We start from the raw sequence: 22,486 nt of genomic DNA on the forward strand, positions 1-22,486 counted from the left end.
AGTCTAAGACAGCATTCTAGCATTCTAGACATCTAGCATTCTAAGACAGCATTCTAGTTGGAATCAGAATGGCTGTGGCAGCCTTGGCCATTTTTTGGACTACAGCTCCCATCATCCCTGGGCACAATGGCCAAAGGCTTGGAATTATGGGGATTTATTTATTTATTTATTCAGTTTTTATACCCTTCCAAAACTGTAGTTCAAAAACGAAGGGTTACCCAATGAGCTGTGAATACACTACCTGTGGAGATTCTGGACCGATTGTGAATCCAGCAACATCCCTGAGCTCTCCTGGAGGGGATCATGAGGATGCTACTTGTATCAACTAGGGATGTGCACGAACCTGTTTGGAGGCCCTTTTATGGGCCCCTGAACAGGTTCGAACACTGCTGGGTTTGAAGGTTCGACGCTGGGGGTGTGTGTGTCTGTCTTTAAGGGTGGGGGAGGTTGCACTTCCCCTCCCTGCCACATTCCCCCCCCCCCCGTCGCATTTCCCCCGCTGGCGCTCAGTTTTCTAAAAGTCAGTAGGAGCGGCAGTGTACTTCCCTGCCGCCCTGTTGCCCCCTTTACCGGAAGTAACCAGAAGTACTTGATGTGCTTGCGCATGTCACGCTCATGCATGCACACATCAGGTGCGTGCTCACCTAATGCACGCACATGTGTCGAGTACTTCCAGTTAGTACCAAAACACAAGGCTGCTATTCTGCCATATAAGTGCGAGTGGATTATTTCCTCAGGGTCTGAGCATGGAAATCTTCAGGTGGTAGACACAGTAAGTGCTGTTAGAATTAATGTCCTTATGTTCTCATGCTGTCCCTTCCTACACAACCTCCATGTTTGTGTTTAGTATCCCGATTATATCAGTGCTCACCTTAGCACCTTAGTTGGCCTGTGCTAAATATAATGTGCCTCATCTAACTCCTTTATTTCCTAAGGTCCTTGTTCTCTGTTCCTTTTAAAATAAGGTAGCTATAAGGTAGCTTTCATTATCATGCCAACTTTAATTCTACTTGGCTTCTTGCCAGTGCTTATTGTCTTACATATCGTTGTTTCCCATGAGTGTTAAATATTTTGCTGATTTCTGCCCTACCAACCACTGCTCCCTGATCTTTCTCCTTTGCCATTTTGACAGGAAAGGGCGGTATGTCTTCTCTGTGATCAATTCTGTGTAGCTTATAAACAACATAATCCATTCATATCACCATTGCCTTTCCACAAGTAAAAGTATTAAGTTTTCAAAGGATGGGGGTGGTGGACAGAAAAATCACAAGTAGTCATGTTGGTCCCTTAGAGGAAACAAATTAAAAGTTAAAGTATACTAGTCATTAGGATCAATTAAGACCTCATGAAGTAATGATTAGCTTTTGAATTCTGCAGCACTCTTCTTCAGGCTGGGCTGCTAAGCAAATTAGCAAATCAACAAGAAAGGGGAAGAGAAAGTTGGGAATGACAGACACCAAAGGTCTGCAGTTTTATAAGAGTCTTCAAGCGGATTGCAGAAGGCTTCATGCAGACTGGATCAGATTAACCTCAGCTAGGTGCAAGACAGTTCAGGTTGCACTGTGGGCGACCTGAGACAGGGAAGCAAAAATGGCTTCAAGCCATTTGAAGGTAGCCCACAGTGCAATTGGTTTGGATCTGACTATCTCCAGCACCAGAAGGGGAAAAATCCATTGTTTCCTTGTGCAGCAGAGAAAAGAAAAGAAAAATGTGATCTTTTTTATATTAACAAATTAATTTTGTGTGGTGCACTAGGTTAAAAAAATAGATGTCAAATTGGGTAGTATTGCCTAGTGGTTGGAGGATGTCCCTCCCCAACCCCCCCATCATATTTCATCTCTGGACTGAAATATAACAATAATTCATCTTCCAAAATGAGATTATTTCTTTGTAGGTGAGATTTCACAGAAGCAACCTATATTTCATAGAAAGTAACAGCAGAAGACTGATTTTTTAATAGTAATGGGTCTAGTGACTGAGCTCATGGTAATGGTCTAGGATAAAAGGCAAGAGGAAATTTTAATAATGAATAAAGTTAGAAAGAAAAGACTCATTTGCAGAGAAAAGGAATAATTACTGACATTGAATTCATGCAGGGAAATAAAAATATGATTATTTGCAAAGTGAATTTTATTGTGTATTCTGAGTAGTGGCTGATACTTTGCATTTTGTACGTTATGTTTACTGTATTGCATAAAAATCTGAAAACCTTTTTTTCCCCCTTACAGATGTTGACTCTTTGAGAAATGTCAATGAATATTTGTGGATTATGTCTGCACATATTCTACAGAAAGCCTCTTCAAAAATCTATACAGATCTTTTGATTACAGCATCGTGAAACCTTTGCTGCTCTGAACTTTGCTGGACCTCTAGCTCTCAAAATGGAGAGCTCATTACCCAAAGGAAAATACATGAGAAACTTTAAAATAATATTGAGTTTAGTTTTAATATGTCTTATAGCCTTGGTTTGCCCTGATCAAGATTTCTATAGTTTACTTGGAATATCCAGAGAAGCAACTAGTAGAGAAATAAGACAAGCTTTCAAAAAATTGGCCTTAAAGTTGCACCCTGATAAGAATCAGGTAGGTAGCCTTGTGAAAGAAATGGTTTCAAATTAAGAATAAAGATAGCTTTTGAAAGTGTTTTAGAAGCTGCATTTTTTAAATCTCTGAAACAATACACCATCATATAGTGATTTTTTAAAAGTGAAAAAGTGGTGGTTCTTTACAAAAGTATAGTTTAAACATTTTTTTCATATGTGTGAATTCTTAAAATGAGTGCCACTCTGTTTTAATTGCCACTTCTTTCTCCTCCTGCATGTGTGTGTATGTGAGCGGTGGGGCAGGGAAAGCATATTTATAAACAGTGGGTGGCATCCAGACCTTTCAAAAAGCTTCCACGGATAGAGCACTGCTCTGTTAAAGGCCTGGATGGCACCCAGCGTCTTCAAATCACATAATGGTAGACCAGCAAGTGTAATGTAGCCAGCAACCCATATGTTGCAGCCTGCCGGTTGCTTGGCAATCCATTTGTTTTTGTACTACCAGGCAGGTAGCAACAACAGGTGGTTTACACTCTCACCAAAAGTCACCAAAATGTAGTATGGCGGGTGGCTTGCATTTGGTTTGGTGGGGAACAGGTTGTGCAGGTCTGCTCTGAACAGTGGCATTCTTAACTTACATTATGCTCCAGTACTGGGATTTGGCTTGAAGCTGCATATCTGATAGGCTTGTGCCTGAAACGTTTCGGAGGCCATTATGAAGGCCTCCGAAATGTTTCAGCGCTGGGGGCAGTTTTGGTGCCGAAACACCGATGGGGATAGCACTTTAAGTGCGGGGGAGGGTGTACTCGCCCCTCCCGCCGCATTTCCCCCGCCGGCGCGCTGTTGTTTGTAAGCCCCTCGGGGTGGCAGCGTTCCTCCCTGCTGCCCCGTTTCCCCCGTCGGCTGGAAGTGGGCGGAAGTCACGGGCGCACGTGCGCATGATTTCCGGCCACTTCCGGCCGATGGGGGAAACGGGGTGGCAGGGAGGAACGCTGCCGCCCCGAGGGGCTTACAAACAACAGCGCGCCGGCAGGGGGAATGCGGCGGGAGGGGTGAGTACACCCTCTCCCGCCCTTAAAGTGCTACCCCCGTCGGCACCGAAGATTTTCGTGCACATCCCTAATATCTGATGATGGTTTCTGCACATCAACATCATTTGTGGTTATGAAATCAGCCCAGTTCTAGGAAGGTATCTGACAACTCCTCATAAAACCAATCCCTATGGTTTTTAATCGCGATGAAGTCTCAAATTTATATAAATAGTTAAATAAAAAGTAATCAGATGAACTCTGCCATTCCTCTTGTAGAACAATCCAGATGCACATGAAAATTTCTTGAAAATAAACAGAGCATATGAAGTATTGAAAGATGAAGATCTGCGAAAGAAGTATGATAAATATGGTGAAAAAGGACTGGAGGATCACCAGCAAGGAGGGCGATATGAAAGCTGGCACTACTATCGCTATGATTTTGGTAAGATGCACGCTTGTGAATGGAACAGAGCTGTCATGTACTGTTCTCTGCACAGTGAACTCATGTAATAGCTTCAAGGGAACACAGTGGGCACAAACTAGATAGAGCAAAAGGGACATAAGAGCAATTTTCTCTGTGTTGACTTGTGACCAGTGAATAGCAGTAAAGAGAGTGTACTTGGCTTTCTTAATTACTCTGCAATTCTTAGGAACAGGACACTCTTCTGTTAAATGAAATTCTGTTTGCTGTCAGGATTGCGGTTCTGGTTCTAGTTCTTATTCCCTAAACAGTTCCTTCTCATTAATTGATTTTTGTTGATATCTTTTTTTAACACAACTTTTTCAAACTTTCCAGATTGGGAAACCAAAACTGGCCTTCTCAATTGAACTTGCTTTCTTTTTCATGTTTTAAGCCATGGATGGCCAATTGGCATCCTATAAACAGTACTCAGGCTGCAAGAATATTTTGTCTAGCTCATGAACATCCTTGCTTAGGACGGTGTTCACATCTATGGGATCTGTGGATCCAGCAGGAATATGAATACAACAAATATTTATATACCGCTTTTTAACAGAAGTTCCCAAAGATAGATATAAACAAATAAAATGGCTCCCTGTCCCCAAAGGGCTCACAATCTAAAAAAGAAACCCGAGAGACATGAGCAACAGCCACTGGAGGGATGCTGTGCTGGGAATGAATAAGGTCAGTTACTCTCCCCTGCTAAATAAAGAGGAGAATCACTTTCAAAAGGTGCCTCTTTGCTCAGGTTCTTTCTTTTTGCCACATAACCATTGAATGTTAACTTGAAGCTACCAAACTCCCATTACTCACATAATTGTGAACCACTCCAAGACTTTGGTTTGGGGTGGTATAAAAATCCATTAAATAAATAAATAAAATAAACATTAGATATTAAGTTTTTGCCTTGCTCAGCACTATGAAATGATAGCTGATGCTTTGATTATGATATCACACAATTTTATTTTATTTTTTAATTTTCAAATGCTGATGTGGATGTTTCTCTTCTAGGTATTTATGATGACGATCCTGAAATCATAACTCTAGACAAAGGAGAATTTGGTAAGATACTGAAGTAACATGGTTTCCTGAAAATTTATTTTCATTTATTAAAAGTGCAGTGTGTTGTACTATGTAATTTTTTTTCAGGGATTAGATTATGTGCATTGTAAAACATCAACTGAAGTAAATACATAGTTGATACTCTTATTGGTCTGAGTCATTCCCTATAAAAACTGTAGAACAATAATCTTCTCAGCCATGATGGGAAGCTAACAACACCTTCAAGAAGAAAAGTATTACTTCCCTTTCTCATGCTGCTTCTCTTAATTTTCATCTTGAAATTTTAAGTCTTCAATGTACCCTACCTGGTCACAAAAATCTCCTACTGAAATGAGTTATCCAAACAGCACCCACTTATTTTTATTTACTGGTTGTTCTACTTCTCTCAAGATATCATTTGAGTAGGCTTTTTCTGTAGAGATCCCTCTCCTGGACAGAAGAAAAAGGTTTTCACTGTGTGAGTTCTAGGCCCAGAGTACAATTCTGCATTGGTGTATTTAGAGGAAATCAAGCTCTGCTCTCTTAGTTATCCTTGTAGGGAAGGAACTCCCAGGTACCAAGTTCTGGTATGTGTTTGCAGCTTCTTTTTTATGTTTGAGTATTTACAGAATGTAATGTGCTTACTTAGCAAGATAACAATAGGCCTGTGCATATAATAAGGATTCCCCCATTGCTTGTAGTTGAATGGTTTACAGGCATGATACTGCTGCAGTTTTATAGCCATCATATGCAGCATCTGAACTCGTGTAAATAATAACACTCAACTTGTAGGAAAGAAAACTAGTCACAAAACATATTTCTTCTTGCAATTCTTGCATCCCTGTTTTAAGGCAAGTGAGTATTGGTATCTGCATACTGCAGATGAGGTAGAGAGGCTGAAGACGAGAGAGTGGCATGCTTAAGACCATCTAGTGAGCTCAGTGCCACAGGGAGCGCCTTTCTGCAGTGCATCCTGTTGTGGGGATTTAGAGTTGCTGACCCTGTTATGGCACTTTGGCTATTCTTTCTCTTGTACCACTACTACTAGATCATTGGTCTAATAGTGATTGGAATATGGCTTGCCCTCTGAAAATGTGATTTTAAAGGCAATCTGCACTCCAATTTAAAGCACCAGTCCTCCTCAAGATGCATTCATGTTGCCTTTTTCTCACTCAAAACAGAGATATTATATTGGGCCTTAATAGCTGATTAGTGTGCTCCCCTTTCCTCCAATTATATTTGACAGGATATTGATGAATAGCAAAATCGCAGCATAAGTTTGATCTTTTTCTTTAAACAGATGCAGCTGTGACTTCAGGAGAATTGTGGTTTATAAACTTCTACTCCCCTCGATGTTCACATTGTCATGACTTGGCACCAACGGTAGGTCTGGGTCAGTGCATGCGTTTTACCTTTGAATTTACATCACGGCTCCCTCTGCTATAGATAGAATCCTGTGGGGACTGGTTATGGGAGAAAGCAAAGACTTCTCGCTTGCATAGGAGAGGATGGCTGCATGAAGGTGGTGCCATCTTCTCACTGGGGACCAATCCAGGGCTATGTCACTGTTATATCATTCTGTGCATAGCCCTAGCTTCCTGCTTTGGCAGTGTTGCTACAGCTATCATCCAGCTTGTCATCCTCCATCCCTTTTGCTTGGGCTTTTCAAGAAGCTGGACCATAGATTTTGCTTGCATGTTGAGAACACAGGGTTGGGGTGATAATGGGATCTCACACAGTACTGGGAGTACTGGGCCAAGTCAATATTCAGCCTATTTCTCATGAATATAAGGTGGGATTTTTGATTATACTAGTGAAATTGTACAAAATTTACCTTCTGGAGAAGTATTTAAGAATCCTCAATCCAACAAATAATCAAATTTGGGTAGAAAGCTAACTCAAATTCTTTCTTTTTATTTCCATCTTTCAATTTTAAGTGGAGAGAATTTGCTAAAGAAATGGATGGATTAATACGCATTGGAGCTGTAAATTGCGGTGATAACAGAATGCTTTGCAGAATCAAAGGAATTAATAGCTACCCAAGTCTGTATGTTTTTAGAACTGGAATGGTAAGTAAGCGAACAGTCCTTATCTAGCTTCCTCTTGTTCATGTATTGGAGTCCTAGTAGTTAGTAGGGGTATGCACAAAACTGGCTGGCCCTGTTCAAAGCCCCCCAGTTCAATTCGTGGGGCGGGGGGCTTTGCACATTTATTTATTTTTACTCACCCCCTCCAGGGGGGTGCTTCTCCAAGGCCAGGGGGGGCGGTCTCCAGAGGTTTGGCCCCATTATGTGCCAAATTGCCCGGTTCAGGCAGTCTTCAGCCCGTTCCGGGCCTCACCCCCTTCGTGGCGGCCTCCAACATATTGGTTTGATATCGGACCGTCAAACCGAACAGGTTTGATGTCAAACCTGTTCGACATCAAACCTGTTTGCACATCCTTAGTAGCTAGTGGCTTAAGTCCAGAGGGTCTTGTGTGACTAGAAGGTATTTCTCACCATCCCCCCATATCTGCTGATGCTCTCCTCTGCTGTTGCTCCCCAAAACAATGTTCTACACCATTCTGGAGGGGCCTTGATCCTCAGGCACTGTTTTTCAGGGGCACAAGAGACTCTAGCTTCTCTGGATTCAGCCCAGTGTGTGCAAATAAATGTTAATACAATACTGGGATTCTGGTGCAGCAATGGTGGACAGGAGTTTAATTTTTGAATTCTTATTGTGCTTCTGCTGGGTAGATGTGGCATGGAGGAGAGATACACTTTAAAAATGATGCATTTAGTCTTATGTTTAGATTCTCAGATTTCTGCAGTTTAATATGAAGATTGCTGGGACCTAAACTGAAAGTTTCATAATGGTGAGGAGCAGTAGGGGTGTAGTTATAATTGAGCAGATTGATTCAAAGAACCCGGGGGGCCCCAGCTGAACCCCTCCCTATCTTCTTCATTACCTTCCTCACTCCGAGGGGCTGCCGAGGAGAAGGATGAACACAGGCCCCCTCTCCCCTAGCTGGAGCAGGAAGGATTGCAGCAAGAGCTGACCCTCTGTCGGCCACTGCCCTATTTGGATCTCAGCTGCACATTTGATGGGTACACTGGTTGGAGAAGACAGGGCCAAAGAAGAATAATTTCTCGTTACTGTTCCAGAAGAGCAGACCATGTCTCAGCAGCCCCACCAAATATATCTGTTTAGTCTGCTGTCTTAGGACACACTTTTCGGAAGCACATGGGAGAGTTTCTTAAAAGGAACCCCAATAAGGGCATGTTGAGGAGAACATGTTCAGTATACCAACTGTAGACAAAATCTGACATTCACTTCCAGGCTCAACTCAAGGTGCTTGTTTGGACTTTTTTAAATTCATAAAATCTCTGGGGCCAGGTTGTTTGAAGGATTGCCTGTTCCTTGGCATCAGCAATGGAGACCTTCCTCTCTAGCTCCACTAGAGAAATTTGTTCTCAGTGGCACCCTCCTACTCTACCCTTGGAATTCCCTCCCTAAGGAGATTCAGCTGGCTCTCTCCCTGGCTGTTTTCAGATGCCAAGTTAAAACACTGTTTATTCTTCAAGGCTTTTAGCTCTGTGGCCTGAATTTCTTAACATTTATTATTCTGCTGCTATGCTGCTGTTTTATATTTTGTAATTTGTTCTGATTCGGGGACGGAGGGTATGTTGTTTTGTTCTGATAATTGTAAGCTGTTTTGGTCTTTTAAAGAGAAAATTTGGGTTAAAATCTAAAAAATAATAAATTAAAAGAGAACAACTATAAGATTATCTGTTGTATCTTGCATATTACTTAAGTAAGATGCATGGGGATAATAATCATAAGTGCTGGAAGTGTGTACAAAAAAAGCAGAGTACAAAAAAATGTGTACAAAAAGTGTGTGTAAAAGCAAGTGTTTTTTTGTTTGTTTGTTTTTGGTTTTTTTTACAGCATTGTTCCAGATGAAGAATGTCTGGAAGAAAATTGTATATACTGTAGGGCTGATTTAGGATATACTGAGCCGGGTCTCACAATCAGTGAGACCCGGTTTAGAAGGGTGTGCGGGGATCCCCACACATGAACAGGGAGGGATCCTGGGTGGCCGAATCAGCCGCCCACACGATTGCCGGCTCCGTGACAGAGCCGGCGGGGGGGCTGGGGGGAGCAGAGGCCGATCGGCCCCTGCAAGCTCCAACATGCCCTGCGTGAGCGAACAGGGCATGCTGGCAAGACCCCTGGAGCCGGGAGGCAGCTTTTCGCCTCCCCTCCGGGGGTCTCCTCGTGAGTACCCGTGGTGCAGAGCTGCACCACGGCTACTCACAATTTAAAAAACTGGGTTTGCGGAGCGCTCGCTCCGCAAACCTGGTTTTAGGGACGGGCTACTTAGGCGGGTTAACTGCCTCCCACAATCAGGCAAAATCGGGCTAGGCTCTTCTAGCCAGATTTTGCCTGATCATGAGAATAGCCCTACTTTTCTTCTGTGGCCACTAATAATTCTGCTCTGGTATCTGGATAGAAGTGTTTTTAAGAACTCTCAGATTACTTGGAATTTGCTAATAACAGTAAACATTTTGATAATAAGGTATTGACAAGACACAACTTTTCCAACTCTAAGAAAATAGTTAAACAAAAATAGAGAACTTAAGAGAGATGTTTAATCTAAGAGAGTATATATTCCTGAGGGACAATCAGAAACACAGAACAGCAGATATGGGTTCCTCTCCTTCATTTTTGAAAGATAAGTTAAGGCTTATAAGAATTTTCCACTGTTATGTATTAGAGGTTGTTTAAGTCACGGACTCATAATTTAAAGGAATATTTGTATGTTAGATATGTAGAAAGTAGTTTTATATGTCTGTGTTTATGAAGTGGTATCTAATATGTTTTATTGTTTGGAATAAAAAAATTAAACCCTTGGATCAGTCATCTGGATAAGAAGATAGATAAATAGATTATATAAAACAATTTGATAAGTGTTTGGCTACAACATGTAACATCACAGTATAGTTTTAAAATATGTTCCCCCCTTTTTAGAATCCAGTGAAATATTATGGAGACAGATCAAAGGAGAGTTTAATGAATTTTGCCATGCAGTTTGTCACAAGCACAGTGACAGAATTATGGGCAGGTAAACTTTGATATTAATTTTTTCTTTGTTTCAACATATTTCAAACTCTGGAATCAAACAGAGGGTGAGAGATAAACTAGTCTAATAATCTCTTCTAACCTAATTAAAAGTGCAGAAGCAGTAAAATTACTGCCATACCCATGTTACAAGCAGGCTTACATCAAGTTAAGTTTTGGAATAAATGAAATCTGCAAATTGGGATCTCTAAATATGGACTTTGTGTACTTTTATTTTTTAGGAAATTTTGTTAATTCTGTTGAAACTGCATTTGCCTCTGGTGTTGGCTGGCTAATTACTTTTTGCAGAGAACATGGAGGTAAATATATACATATGTACTCTTTTGAGCTATTAGAGTTAAGGAGAGAACTTAGTTACTTTGACTCTGAAGTAACGAAGTGGAGAAGCTAACAGTGAATGATCAACAGGAAGTTTTACACACAGGGCTTTTAAAGCCCTTTAACTCGCATCTCAATGGAGGTGGGGGTGCATTCACATATCGGCCAGATTTACCCCAAAGTCCCTGCGAGTTATCAGGGAGCAGTTCACACACAATTCGGGTTTTTCACTGCGCATTAAGAGTGCAGCCCAATTTCTATCCAGGGTTAAAAAAAACATCCACTACTTACTTTGGTTTTTTGGGACAACTTCAAGTTTTCAGTAAAGCCTCCCAGTAAACTTGCGGTAAAGCTTGCTGTGTCCCAGAGAAGCATTAATTCATTTCTGTTCTGTTATTAGAAATTTTCTCACAGATTAGAACTGTCATCTTTTGTTAGCTTAATACACTAAAAGACAAAACATGAATGAATGCCAAGAGACTATAGATAGTTGCATGGTTTCCCCCCACCACCACCACAGGAATGGCTATTTTTGAAAAGAGCCATCTCAAAAATTTAGAATTTTGATTAACTGCTAGCAACTATGCCCTGCTTCCTATTGTCATAAACACTGCTGGAGGAAGCCAGCTGGTGGCCCATGTTCCTCCCGCCAGCGAGCCCCCCACCATCCGGCATGGCCCCATTTGGGAGCATATTCTGGCCAGCGCCACATTCACGGCGCAGTCAAGAACACGCTCCCAGCCACACTGCGAATGCAGTGCTGGCTAGCACTTGCTCTCAAATGGGGCCACGCAGCCCCGTTTGGGAGCAAAGCCATCCCCCCTGCATCTGACGTCATACGCAGGGGATGTGGCTGGAGCGCCAGGCGCTGCCCCTGTTTGGCAGCAACCCGGGTTCTTTGAACCCGTCTGCTCAATGGTGGCTCCGCCCCTGGTGATAAACATGGTTAACAAATACACACACTATGCATAGGGATATAGATGGTATAGACACTCATACTGTTCTGTGTATTTGCTATCCACAAGCACAGATACTTTCCAGGCAGCCATTAGTAATCTATATCCCGCCCTGCCGCTACAACTAAGGTGAATATTGTTGAAGATATGGACCCCTCTGCCACACCCTTGTGCTATTTTTCAACTTACAGTCCTGGCTGCCGCTTCAAGACAATTGCTCTAAAGGAGAAGTAGGATTTAAATCCAGCCTGTGTGTGGTGTGGCCATGAGATAAACATCATGTTCTCCTTTTCAAGGGGGAGAGATACAAATATATTCTCTCCAGACTTTTCAGGAATTAGTGTGTCTTTGACAAGATGTGTGCCAAATTTAATCTCTTGTGTTGTGGGAGTACCTGAACAGCCTTTGGGCCAAAACTCAAATTATAATGGGTGTTATAATGATGCCCATAAATGGAAACTTAATGGTTTAATGGAAACTTAATTTAAAAAAAAATTGTTTCTCACTAATTTATTATTGCAATCCTCTAGATTGCTTGACTTCTCGAGCACGCCTTAAATTGGCCGGCATGCTGGTAAGTAGTATTTTATTTGATGGATTTTAAAGTGGCAGACATGATTTAACCAAGAGAAGCCCTTAAGTCCCATTGATTGCAGTGGGAGAGAACTAAACACCTGCTTAACTCTTCCGCTGAAACTAGTGGTATTACATATTGCTCCTTTTGTAGGCTCATGAGTTTGTATCTATATGGTGATCATCATAAATAACAATAAATCCGCTTCAAAGAAATCTGCACAGCAAATCTGTAAAAGATTTATTTATTTATTTTTATATACTGCTTTTCATTAAAATAATCTCAAAGTGGTTTACAATATAATTAAAACAATGCATAATTAAAATACAAAAGTAGAGATAATATATGAAAATATGTCTATTTAAAAAATTAATAACCCATTAAAACAATAATACATAAAACACAAAGCAGCAGTAGTAAAAACAATACAGGTGAAACTCGGAAAATTAGAATATCGTGCAAAAGTCCGTTAATTTCAGTAATGCAAATTAAAAGGTGAAACTGATATATGAGACAGACGCATTACATACAAAGCGAGATAAGTCAAGCCTTAATTTGTTATAATTGTGATGATCATGGTGTACAGCTCATGAAAACCCCAAATCCACAATCTCAGAAAATTAGAATATTACATGGAACCAAGAAGACAAGGATTGAAGAATAGAACAATATCGGACCTCTGAAAAGTATACAGTGTACTGTGCTTGATTGGTCAGCAAACTCGCCTGACCTGACCCCATAGAGAATCTATGGGGCATTGCCAAGAGAAGGATGAGAGACATGAGACCAAACAATGCAGAATTGCTGAAGGCCGCTAATGAAGCATCCTGGTCTTCCATAATACCTCATCAGTGCCACAGGCTGATAGCATCCATGCCACGCCGCATTGAGGCAGTAATTGCTGCAAAAGGGGCCCAAACCAAGTACTGAATACATATGCATGCTTATACTTTTCAGAGGTCTGATATTGTTCTATTCTTCAATCCTTGTCTTCTTGGTTCCATGTAATATTCCATGTAATATTCTAATTTTCTGAGATTGTGGATTTGGGGTTTTCATGAGCTGTTCGCCATGATCATCACAATTATAACAAATTAAGGCTTGACTTATCTCGCTTTGCATGTAATGCGTCTGTCTCATATATCAGTTTCACCTTTTAATTTGCATTACTGAAATTAATGGACTTTTGCACGATATTCTAATTTTCCGAGTTTCACCTGTACTTTCGTTTAAAAGCCTGGGTTGGCCATAGTATGCCAGAGATGGTAATTCTTTACTTGAAAATGTTTATTAATTCTAACACACCAAAAAGTACATGTTCCCAAGCATACTTAGCAAGCTAAATATTGCTAAGTGTACAGAAATAACCCAGTTCAATCAGATCCTCCCATCCTGAAAATCACAAAATAGCTCAATGGCTTTAATCATTGTGAGTGCTTATTTTTAGTTTCCTTAAAGTGGTCTTAACTTGTCAAGTCTTCAACATCATTTGTTAGGCAATGTGCCAGGCCTCTTGATATTAATAGCCTTGCAGGTCAGGAGGGCCTCAAACCTACTACTGCTTCTTTTCAGTTTTTTGACTAGTAGCAAATGTAGATATTTCATAGTCCTCCATCATCAACAGCCCCTGCCTGGTCATCATGTCTTCCTCACATCTGGAAGTCTAGTATTTTCTCATTGCTTTAGTTAACAGTAAAGTAGTTACCATTGCCACAGTCAATCAATAAATCATGTTTATTTACGGTCATAGACCAAAATTTAAAACATACATAATAATACACATGATATAGTAATAATATATACATAATATAATCAGGAACATGGACTCATCCTAATCAGCAGTTTCCCGTTTGCATAATCTGGTTTACCATCTGTCGTCTAGCATTCTTAGCTGCCTCACAGAACTTAGCAACTTTAAATGTTACTTCCTCCTTCTGATCTGAGAGCAGATAGTTGACGTAAAATACATCTGTATGTCCTGGGAAATCAGTCAGTAATGAGGAAATATAACAAGTTCAAAAGTCCCTATAAAAGACACAGCGGAGTAAAATATGAAAGATAGACTCCTGTTCTCCAGAGCCACAAGGGCATAGTCTCTGCTCTTTTGGTATCCCTCTGAATTTACCTTCTAGTTCAGCTGAAAGTAGCACATTAAATCTGGCCAGTGTGAACATCCTGCAATACTTAGTAGTGGTGATCTTATCCAGGTAATTCACAGGTTTGGTATTATACATTTGTAGACCTAGGAAAACTTCTTTAGAGATTAAAGATCGATCAGTCTGCATTTCCATGTCATAGATCCGCTGCTTTAATATCAGTCTTGCGCAAAAAAAAACCCATTTCTAATAAACCATCCAGACTAAAGCCATATAAACTTATTTGGCGAGATATTGACTGCTTCCAACTAGAATTGAATTTATCAATAAAAATTAGGTGAGTAAGGCCTGTAGAAAAGAAAGACAATCTTAACCAGAAGCTGAGAATGGAAAACCACATCCGGGCTTCCATCTTAGGCATACCAGTTTCAACCCTCAATATTATATTGGGAACACATCTAGGGATCTGTAAAATAGATCTCAAGAACTTTGTCTGAACTACCTCTAGAGGTGTGCAGTTAGCATACGGACCCAACTGCGACCCATAGAGCAACTGAGAGCAGGCTTTAGCTGTAAATAGCTTAAGGGCAGCTGGTACAAATTGAGCCCCATCTTGATGGAAATATGATTGGATGGCCAATGCCGATTTACGTGCATTTTGGGTAACATATTGCAGATGTGCTTGGCGTTTTGTAGAGGCCTGGAAAACAACCCCTAGATATTTAAAGGTCTTAACCTGTTCTAGTTTGTGTCCAGCCAGAGACCAGTTCAAGGTCTTCGGGTGTTTAGCAAAGGCCAGAATTTTGGTCTTGCTATAATTGATTTCCAGAGCGTATTCATGGCAAAAATCAGCCAGAGAGCAAAGCGCTCTACGGAGACCAACAGGAGTCCGAGATAAAATCACTGCATCATCTGCATAAAGCAGAATGTTAACCTGTCTATTGGCCAATTTAGGTGGATGGAAAGATGGATTAGTGATAATGTCCACAATGTGGTTAATATAATAATTGAAAAGAGCTGGAGCAAGTATACAGCCTTGCCTCACTCCTCGAAAGGTAGGGATTTCCTTAGTGAGGATTCCAGCTGAGCTGCATCAGACCTTCAGACGTGAATTCTTATGGAGTTTATAAATTAGAAGTAGCAAACGTCGATCAATAGAGGAATTAAACAACCTTTCCCATAATTTATCTCTGGATATGGAATCAAATGCCAATTTAAAATCCACAAAGGCAGCAAAAAGAGTGGAACGGGATAGATTAGAATATTTCTCCGCTAGATGTTGTAAGACTAAAGCGTGCTCAATAGTAGAATGATTGGCCCTAAAGCCTGCCTGCTCATCAGCCAGCACCTGCTCTTTGTCCATCCAGTCCTGGAGTTTATTAAGTAGGTGAAATGCATACATTTTGCCAATAACATTAAGAAGGCTGATAGGGCGATAGTTAGATGGTAAATGTCTTTGGCCTCTCTTGTATATAGGAATTACAATTGCCAATCCCCATTCACTAGGGGGCGAGGTCGTCTGGTCAATAGCTGTAAACAAAGAAGCTAATACCAGCAGCCACCTATCCATGTTATTCTTGATGGCCTCAACCGGCAAATTATCTGAACCGGGGGCCTTACCAGTTTTAAACTGATTCACTATTGAAGCAATCTCTGTACATGTTACTGGAGTCCACTCAGGTAATACGTTAGGGTCCACACTATTGCCACAAGAAACCGTCCAGAGACACAAGTTTTGGGTGGTATAGAAATATGTTAAATAAAATAAAACAAAAGAATGACATCCTGACTAAATTACTTGATGGAAGCCTCATTGAAATTAATACGACAAGTTAATCTGACTAACTTGTCTTATTAATGTCAATGGGAATTCCATCAGGTATTTCATTATTTATGTCAAATTTTTATACCCCACCCCTCCAGAACACTACTGCTTGGTAGTACAATAATACAATAACAAATAATAAAATTAATAAAAGTTTTAAAATGAGGCTTAAACCACATTTAAAAGTTAAAAGTTTCAAATTAAAATTCAGAATTAGAAGCTAAAAACTACCAGATATAAAACATTTGAAGCCTCTCTTAAATGATGTGTCTTTAGTAGGTTTTTTTTTTTTTTTTAAACAGAGGGAGGGAGCATGGCGAAGCCTTTCTGGGAGGGTATTCCAAAGTCAAGGGGCCACAACCCAAAAGGCTTTGTCTCAAGTCCCTGCCAGCTGGATCTCCATTAGTGGAAGGGCTCTGAGGAGGCCTGAGATTCTGGATGGAAGGCTCTAGCAAGTTCATATGAGCGAATGCAATCCAACAGGTACCCTGGCCCCAAGCTGTGTAGGTTTTTAAAGGTCAAGACCAGCACCTTGAATCTAGCCCGAAAGCACATTGGTAACCAGTGAAACTGCCGCAGGATGGGTGTAACCCTCGTGAGGTGACTTGTGCCAATGAGCCTCCTTGCAGCAGCATTCTGGACCAGCTGTGGCTTCTGAACTGTTTTTAAAGGCAGCCTCACATAGAGTACATTGCAGTAGTCCAATTTGGATGTCACCAAAGCATGAGTGACTGAGGTCAGGTCTGACTTGTATTTAGTCAGGATGTTAGCCACCGGTCTTGTTCGTTTTTTGTTTTTGTTTTAAATTGCACATCACTGTATGCAATAGTGGGACTTGAATGTGGTTAGCTTTGGATGGATCCTGTCAGTTATTTTTAAATCCTTTCTGGAGAGGGATTGCCTTTATAAAAACTAGTATATGAGGCCCTAACACTGACCTGGACAAAGTCATTTTGCATAGATTACACTTATAGGAAAGCTTAAGAAAGTAAATACATGTAATAGAATGTTTTAATAAGGTGCTTGCAAAAAGGATGTAAAAGGATAGTTCGTAGGACTTCAGCTTCAAATATTATTCATTTTATTGAATAATGACCATATATGGTAAATTTGAATCGTAGTACATTTGAATTTGAGAAATATCTTCTGCTTTTCTTAGGCATTATGTGGTTTTGGAATTATTGATCTGAGTCTTAAAACCTGTTCAGTAATAACAGTTAAAATAACAGTTAAAACAGATAAATATATTCAGCAAAAAACCCCAAAATTAAACCATTCCCCCAGCGTGTTCTGATGTTAAAAAAAGTAGTGCATTCAGCTAATTTAAGTGGCAGGATTGTTCAGGCAATATTTGGTATCTGTAGGTAATTGGGAAGTATGACTTTATTTTGCACAAATCAACAAACAAATTCTTCAAAATATATAATAGATGTAAAGCATAAAATGAAGTATAGAATCTGTAGATGACAATATCCATGCAGGAGAATGCCATGCATTCTCACAAGGTGAAGACCTTTTTATTCGCTCAGGCTTTTTAAATTTTAAAAATTTGATCTGATTTTTAAAAAATGTATTTTAAATTGTTTTGTATTGTATTTTGTATTTTCTTCCCCTCCTCCACTCTTGGTCTGTTATGATTTAATGTGTTGTGTGTTTTTATCTTATGTTTTAATGTTGTGTTTTAAGCTCTCCAGAGAACGATTTGTTATGGGGCAGCTAACAAAGTTCATTATTTCTATGCATTAAACAGCATTAAGCATTGCCCAGAATATATATGTATGTGTCTGTTCTGTGCATTTGCAAAAGGTATCCTACCTCAGCCTGATTTCTGTGTCTCACTACTTGTTGTTGTTGTTGTTTTATACAGGAAGGCCTAGCTAATGTAGGCTGGATGGACTGTGCCACCCAGGGTGAGCTTTGTGATAATTTGGATATCTCGTCTAGCTCAACAGCATACTTCCCACCTGGATCCACCTTAACTAATAAAGAGAGAGGAGGTGTTTTGGTATGAGTTGCTTTACAGTTGGTTTGTGTATACATACATGGTAGAGGTGGTGGTGGTGGTGAAGGAAGAGGTGCCTTATGCACATTTTTTGCTCTTCAGAATAGATTCTGTTTGTGCATGCTTAATTGGTATTTTAATTCCTCATATGACACTCAAAGATATTAAGTGGATTATAAAATACAGCATGTCATATCTGTACAGCTGGAGCTCGTATATAGGATTGTACTCCTCTGTATTATCATATTACCTGAAAGATTGTGATGGTCCTGAAAAAAACAGAATGCACCCCACCCATGTGTATTATAGATGGCTGCTAATACTGGATGAAATGCATCACTGTCTGTCATAGACAGCACTGGCTAAAATGACTATAACTATTCACCAGTTGGCCTAAATCAGTTTCTGCCTAGTGTTTCTTGTGTAAGAGTGTGTGCTACGACCTTAATTGATACAAGAAAGTTATGGCATAAACACACATTGTTATTCTTACATTGAAGAAAAATGAACCTAAAAAAGAAAGAGCTTGATTAAGCACGTATAAGGACTTTTTAAAAGAGCAACATTAAGCACTTTTAAGGCTCATTGATCTCCATTGGAAAGAATAAAGCACTTGCTGGAATGTGCTTGATCAAAACCGATAAGAATTGAGCACTATTAACTGTTTGAATTGTGCTCAAAGTTAATGAACATTAAGCTCCTTCTAGTTCAGTCTTCTGAATTGCTACTTGCTGCCCCTCCTTACTTTGTACAGGGGTGCTTATTGTATGATGTACTGATAAACATGCTTTGTTCAGTACAGTATCATAACTATAATGATTTGCTGCATTCTGACATGCCTCATTATTATTGGACTATAGAGAAAATAGCATATTCTCGGCTGGTGTAGGAGGTCACCCAACATGGGATTACATCCCTCCACATGCTCCAGAAGGCAGGAAGTAGAAATACTTGAAGATCCTTAACCCATTGCATGTGGGCGGATCCCTTCAGTTCTACTTCCTGCCTTAGCTCCAGAGGACTCATTTGCTATAGCTTGCTTCATGATTCTGTTGTTCTTCTCTTGTATTATCTTTTTGACTCTATTCTGAAAATTTGTCATCTCAACTTTCTCCTCCTGTGTAGTTTTTCCTCCTACTGCTTTCTAAAAAAAAAAAAAAAGTTTTTTCTGCTTTTTACTCTCTGTGTTTTGTGGCTCTCTGTTTTTCTGCACTGTCTCCCCTTTTTTCCTCTTACTCTGAGGAGACCCTCCGATCGATGGCCTCCAAGAAGGGCGTGGGCCTGCTCGCGCGAAAGGAGCAATCGGCCCGCCAACGGCTTTTCCTGCCGAAACAGCGGGATGGCGCAAAGGGTGGAGACAAAATGGCGGCCGCTAGGGGGAGCCTCACTGGCACCGTTGAGCCACAGCGGCCACCCCCCCATACCAATGGCCGGGATTTGGATGCCCGTAAACGATCCGGGCACGAAAATCGTCCACAGGCCTCTCCCCTTCTCAAGAAAAAGAAGAAGAGGCGCGCCAAAAGAGAGCGATCGCCGGGTGCATCTGAGCACCGCGCAGCCTCGCCGACACACGTGACCATGGTGCCGGAGGAGGCGGCGGCCTTCCTTTCGTCGCCCCTCCTCTCGCCGGCGGCCGAACAACCTGCCGCGGAGGCCGCGGGCGGGCCGCAGCAAGAGCGACAGCTGTCCCCGACCCTTGGATGTGTAGAGGCCGGGGCGGAGGGGCCATCGATCCTCGGAGGAATGGAGGAGCGCGCCGGGTTGGATGGCAGTCGCAGAGGCAGTTCAGCCAGGCCGGCATTGGTGAGAGCGGGGTCCACGCGGGGGAGTGGGGAAGAGGAGCTCCGGTCCCCTATCAGTAACCTTCCTAGCACTTCGCAGTCAGTGGGGGATCCCGCCGCGGGCAGCTCTTGGGGCGCGCTAAGCCCTGCATTACTGAAGGGCTGGGTTGAGGAGGCAGTGCTGCGATCCGTTGATGCAGCTCTCAGGGGGCGCTCCACGACCAGAGCGCACAGGAGATTGGGGGACAGTGCTTCGTCTTCCGACTCGCATGAGGAGTCTCCCCTGCATAAGCGGCTCAGGTACACAATGCGGGTCACACCCTACGCAGGGTCCAGGGGACTGCACTCTTCTGCAGAATCGGGGGAGGAGTCACTGGACGTCTACCAGCCCAGGGGATCCCAAGCAGGTTCGGGGCTTGGAGATAAGGACGTGGAATCGTCCTCTTGTGAAGAAGGAGAGATCCCTGAGGATCAGGAGATGGGAGCAAACAGCCAGAGGCTCTCTCTGATGGAGGATGCGCAGCCTGTTATCAACCAATCTTTGCTGGCAACATGACAACATGTCCACCAAGGCTCACATAAACAGGCAAGGGGGGATGAGACCCAAGTCCCTTCACCTGCAGGCCATGGAGCTTCTATCTTGGGCGGAGCAACATCTCCTTCCATTCTTGCCCATCACATCAGCGGCACATCCAACATCCAGGCGGATTGGCTGAGCCGGCAGGAGATCCAACCAGCAGAGTGGGGCCTTCACCCTTCAGTATTCCACTGGGTGACTCGGAGGCTGGGCGCACCACAGATAGACCTCTTCGCATCTCCACAGAACACCAAGCTGCGCAGGTTTTACTCGCGATTTCCAACCAGGGGAGCGGAGGCGACGGATGCTCTTTCGGTGCAGTGGCCTCCGTTTCTTCTGTATGCTTTTCCTCCGGTGCCATTGCTATCTCATTGTCTAAGGAAGTTGCGGGGGTCGAGAGCATCGTTGATCCTGATCGCGCCCTATTGGCCCAGGAGGCCGTGGTTTTCTGAGATCATCGACCTCTCGGTAGAAAAGCCTCTCAGACTACCATTGCGTCCAGATTTGCTGCAGCAGGGGCCCATCTTCCACCTGGACCTGGAGTGGTTGCAGTTGACCGCTTGGAAGCTGAGAGGTCGTTCTTAAAGAAGGAACGGTTGTCGGAGGGCATTATTCAGACCATCCTCACCTCCAGGAAAGCACCTACTAACAAGGTCTACCAGTCAACGTGTTGTTCTTTCCTGTGTTGGGCTTCTAGGCGTTCCTTGCAGATAGGTGATTGCCAGCTACGGGAGTTGTTGGATTTTCTTCAAGACGGTCTTTCATTGGGGTTAAAGCCTAACACCCTTAGAAGACAGGCGGCGTGTTTGGTCTAGATGCTGTTCCCGCAGAACAGGTCATTCCAGGAGAAGCATCCTCTACTGAGGAAGTTCCTCAGGGGAGTGGACCAACTGTCCCCTCCAGTGTGCCATCGCTTTCCTTCATGGGATTTGCATGTGGTCTTAAGGGATCTGCAGTTTCCTCCTTTCGAACCTCTCCGGTCCATACCACTACAGCTGCTATCTTGGAAGGTGGCGTTCCTGGTTGTGATAACGTCTGCTAGGAGGGTGTCGAAGTTGCAGGCCCTGTCAGTAAAGAGCAACTTGTGCATTTTTTCCAGGGATTCAGTGAGGCTTATCCCGGACCCTTCGTTTGCACCTAAGGTGAATTCAGCCTTTCATAGGGCTGCGGATATTTACCTCCCTTCGCTTTGTCCTGATCCAAAACATCAGTTAGAAAAGGAGTGGCACCGTTTGGACGTGCGTCATGCATTGCGGATATATCTGGATAGGACGGAACCCTTCCGCAAGTCTGATGCGCTGTTTGTGGCCTTTAAGGAGTCCAAGCGGGGGTCCAAAGTGTCGGCTGCGATCATCGCCAGATGGGTCAAGGCTTGTATTTCAGAATCGTACAAGGCTCAAAATCTTCCAAGTCAGATTACGGCTCATTCAACGAGATCGGCTGCTACATTGGCTGCCTTGTCGTCAGCGGTGTCACTTGAGGAGATTTGTAAGGTGGCAACTTGGTCTTCTCCATTCACTTTCTCCAGGCATTACAAATTGGATGAGCACAATGCAGCCAGAGCCACTTTCGGTTGGAGAGTCCTACAGAAGATCCTTCCAGGTCAGTAGATCCAATCTGTCTGTGTTTTTTCCCTCCTGTGGTTGGTGCTGTGGTATCTCCCACGTTGGGTGACCTCCCACACCAGCTGAGAAAGGTACATTGGTACTCACCGTGAAGGTGTCTTCTGGCTGGTGTAGAAGAGGTCACCCAAGGCCCACCCGGGTTGTTTTCTGGATCTCTGTTGTGTGTTGGAGGGACTTTTCGGGTTCCCCCCATTTCTTGCGTTTTTTCTTGCATTCTGCTGCCTAGGTGTTGCACTAGTTGTGGGCAATGTATTATTCATGTTATTGATGGTCTTCTGAAGCTTGAGCTGTTTTAGATACTGAAGGGATCCACCCACGTGCAATGGGTTAAGGATCTTCAAGTATTTCTACTTCCTGCCTTCTGGAGCATGTGGAGGGATGTAATCACACGTTGGGTGACCTCTTCTACACCAGCCAGAAGACACCTTCACGGTGAGTACCAATGTACCTTTTAGGGATTGGGCAGGTTTGAATTGGTTCCACTAAGCAATAATGAATGCTACTTGGATTCAGTGGTGCACCCAGGGACTGGGTGCC

General features: G+C 42.4%; 1 protein-coding gene across 3 annotated transcripts in view; it reads left to right on the forward strand.

The window, feature by feature from the left end:
• DNAJC10 (DnaJ heat shock protein family (Hsp40) member C10) overlaps positions 1-22,486 on the forward strand; it is a 47,362-nt gene that overhangs the window by 3,096 nt on the left and 21,780 nt on the right. For 2 of the 3 annotated variants that reach the window (XM_053270117.1, XM_053270109.1), the window contains exons 2-10: positions 2,229-2,582; positions 3,850-4,015; positions 5,045-5,095; positions 6,375-6,457; positions 7,012-7,143; positions 10,085-10,178; positions 10,417-10,494; positions 12,000-12,043; positions 17,832-17,969. In XM_053270117.1, coding sequence (XP_053126092.1) covers positions 2,382-2,582; positions 3,850-4,015; positions 5,045-5,095; positions 6,375-6,457; positions 7,012-7,143; positions 10,085-10,178; positions 10,417-10,494; positions 12,000-12,043; positions 17,832-17,969 — 987 coding nt within the window. In that variant the 5' untranslated portion in view covers positions 2,229-2,381. Of the gene's footprint in view, positions 1-752; positions 773-2,228; positions 2,583-3,849; positions 4,016-5,044; positions 5,096-6,374; positions 6,458-7,011; positions 7,144-10,084; positions 10,179-10,416; positions 10,495-11,999; positions 12,044-17,831; positions 17,970-22,486 lie in introns of those variants that run through there. The other variant, XM_053270127.1, reaches the window with a different exon arrangement.

The sequence above is a fragment of the Hemicordylus capensis genome, chromosome 1 (assembly GCF_027244095.1).
Source record: "Hemicordylus capensis ecotype Gifberg chromosome 1, rHemCap1.1.pri, whole genome shotgun sequence".
Taxonomy (NCBI): Eukaryota; Metazoa; Chordata; class Lepidosauria; order Squamata; family Cordylidae; genus Hemicordylus; species Hemicordylus capensis.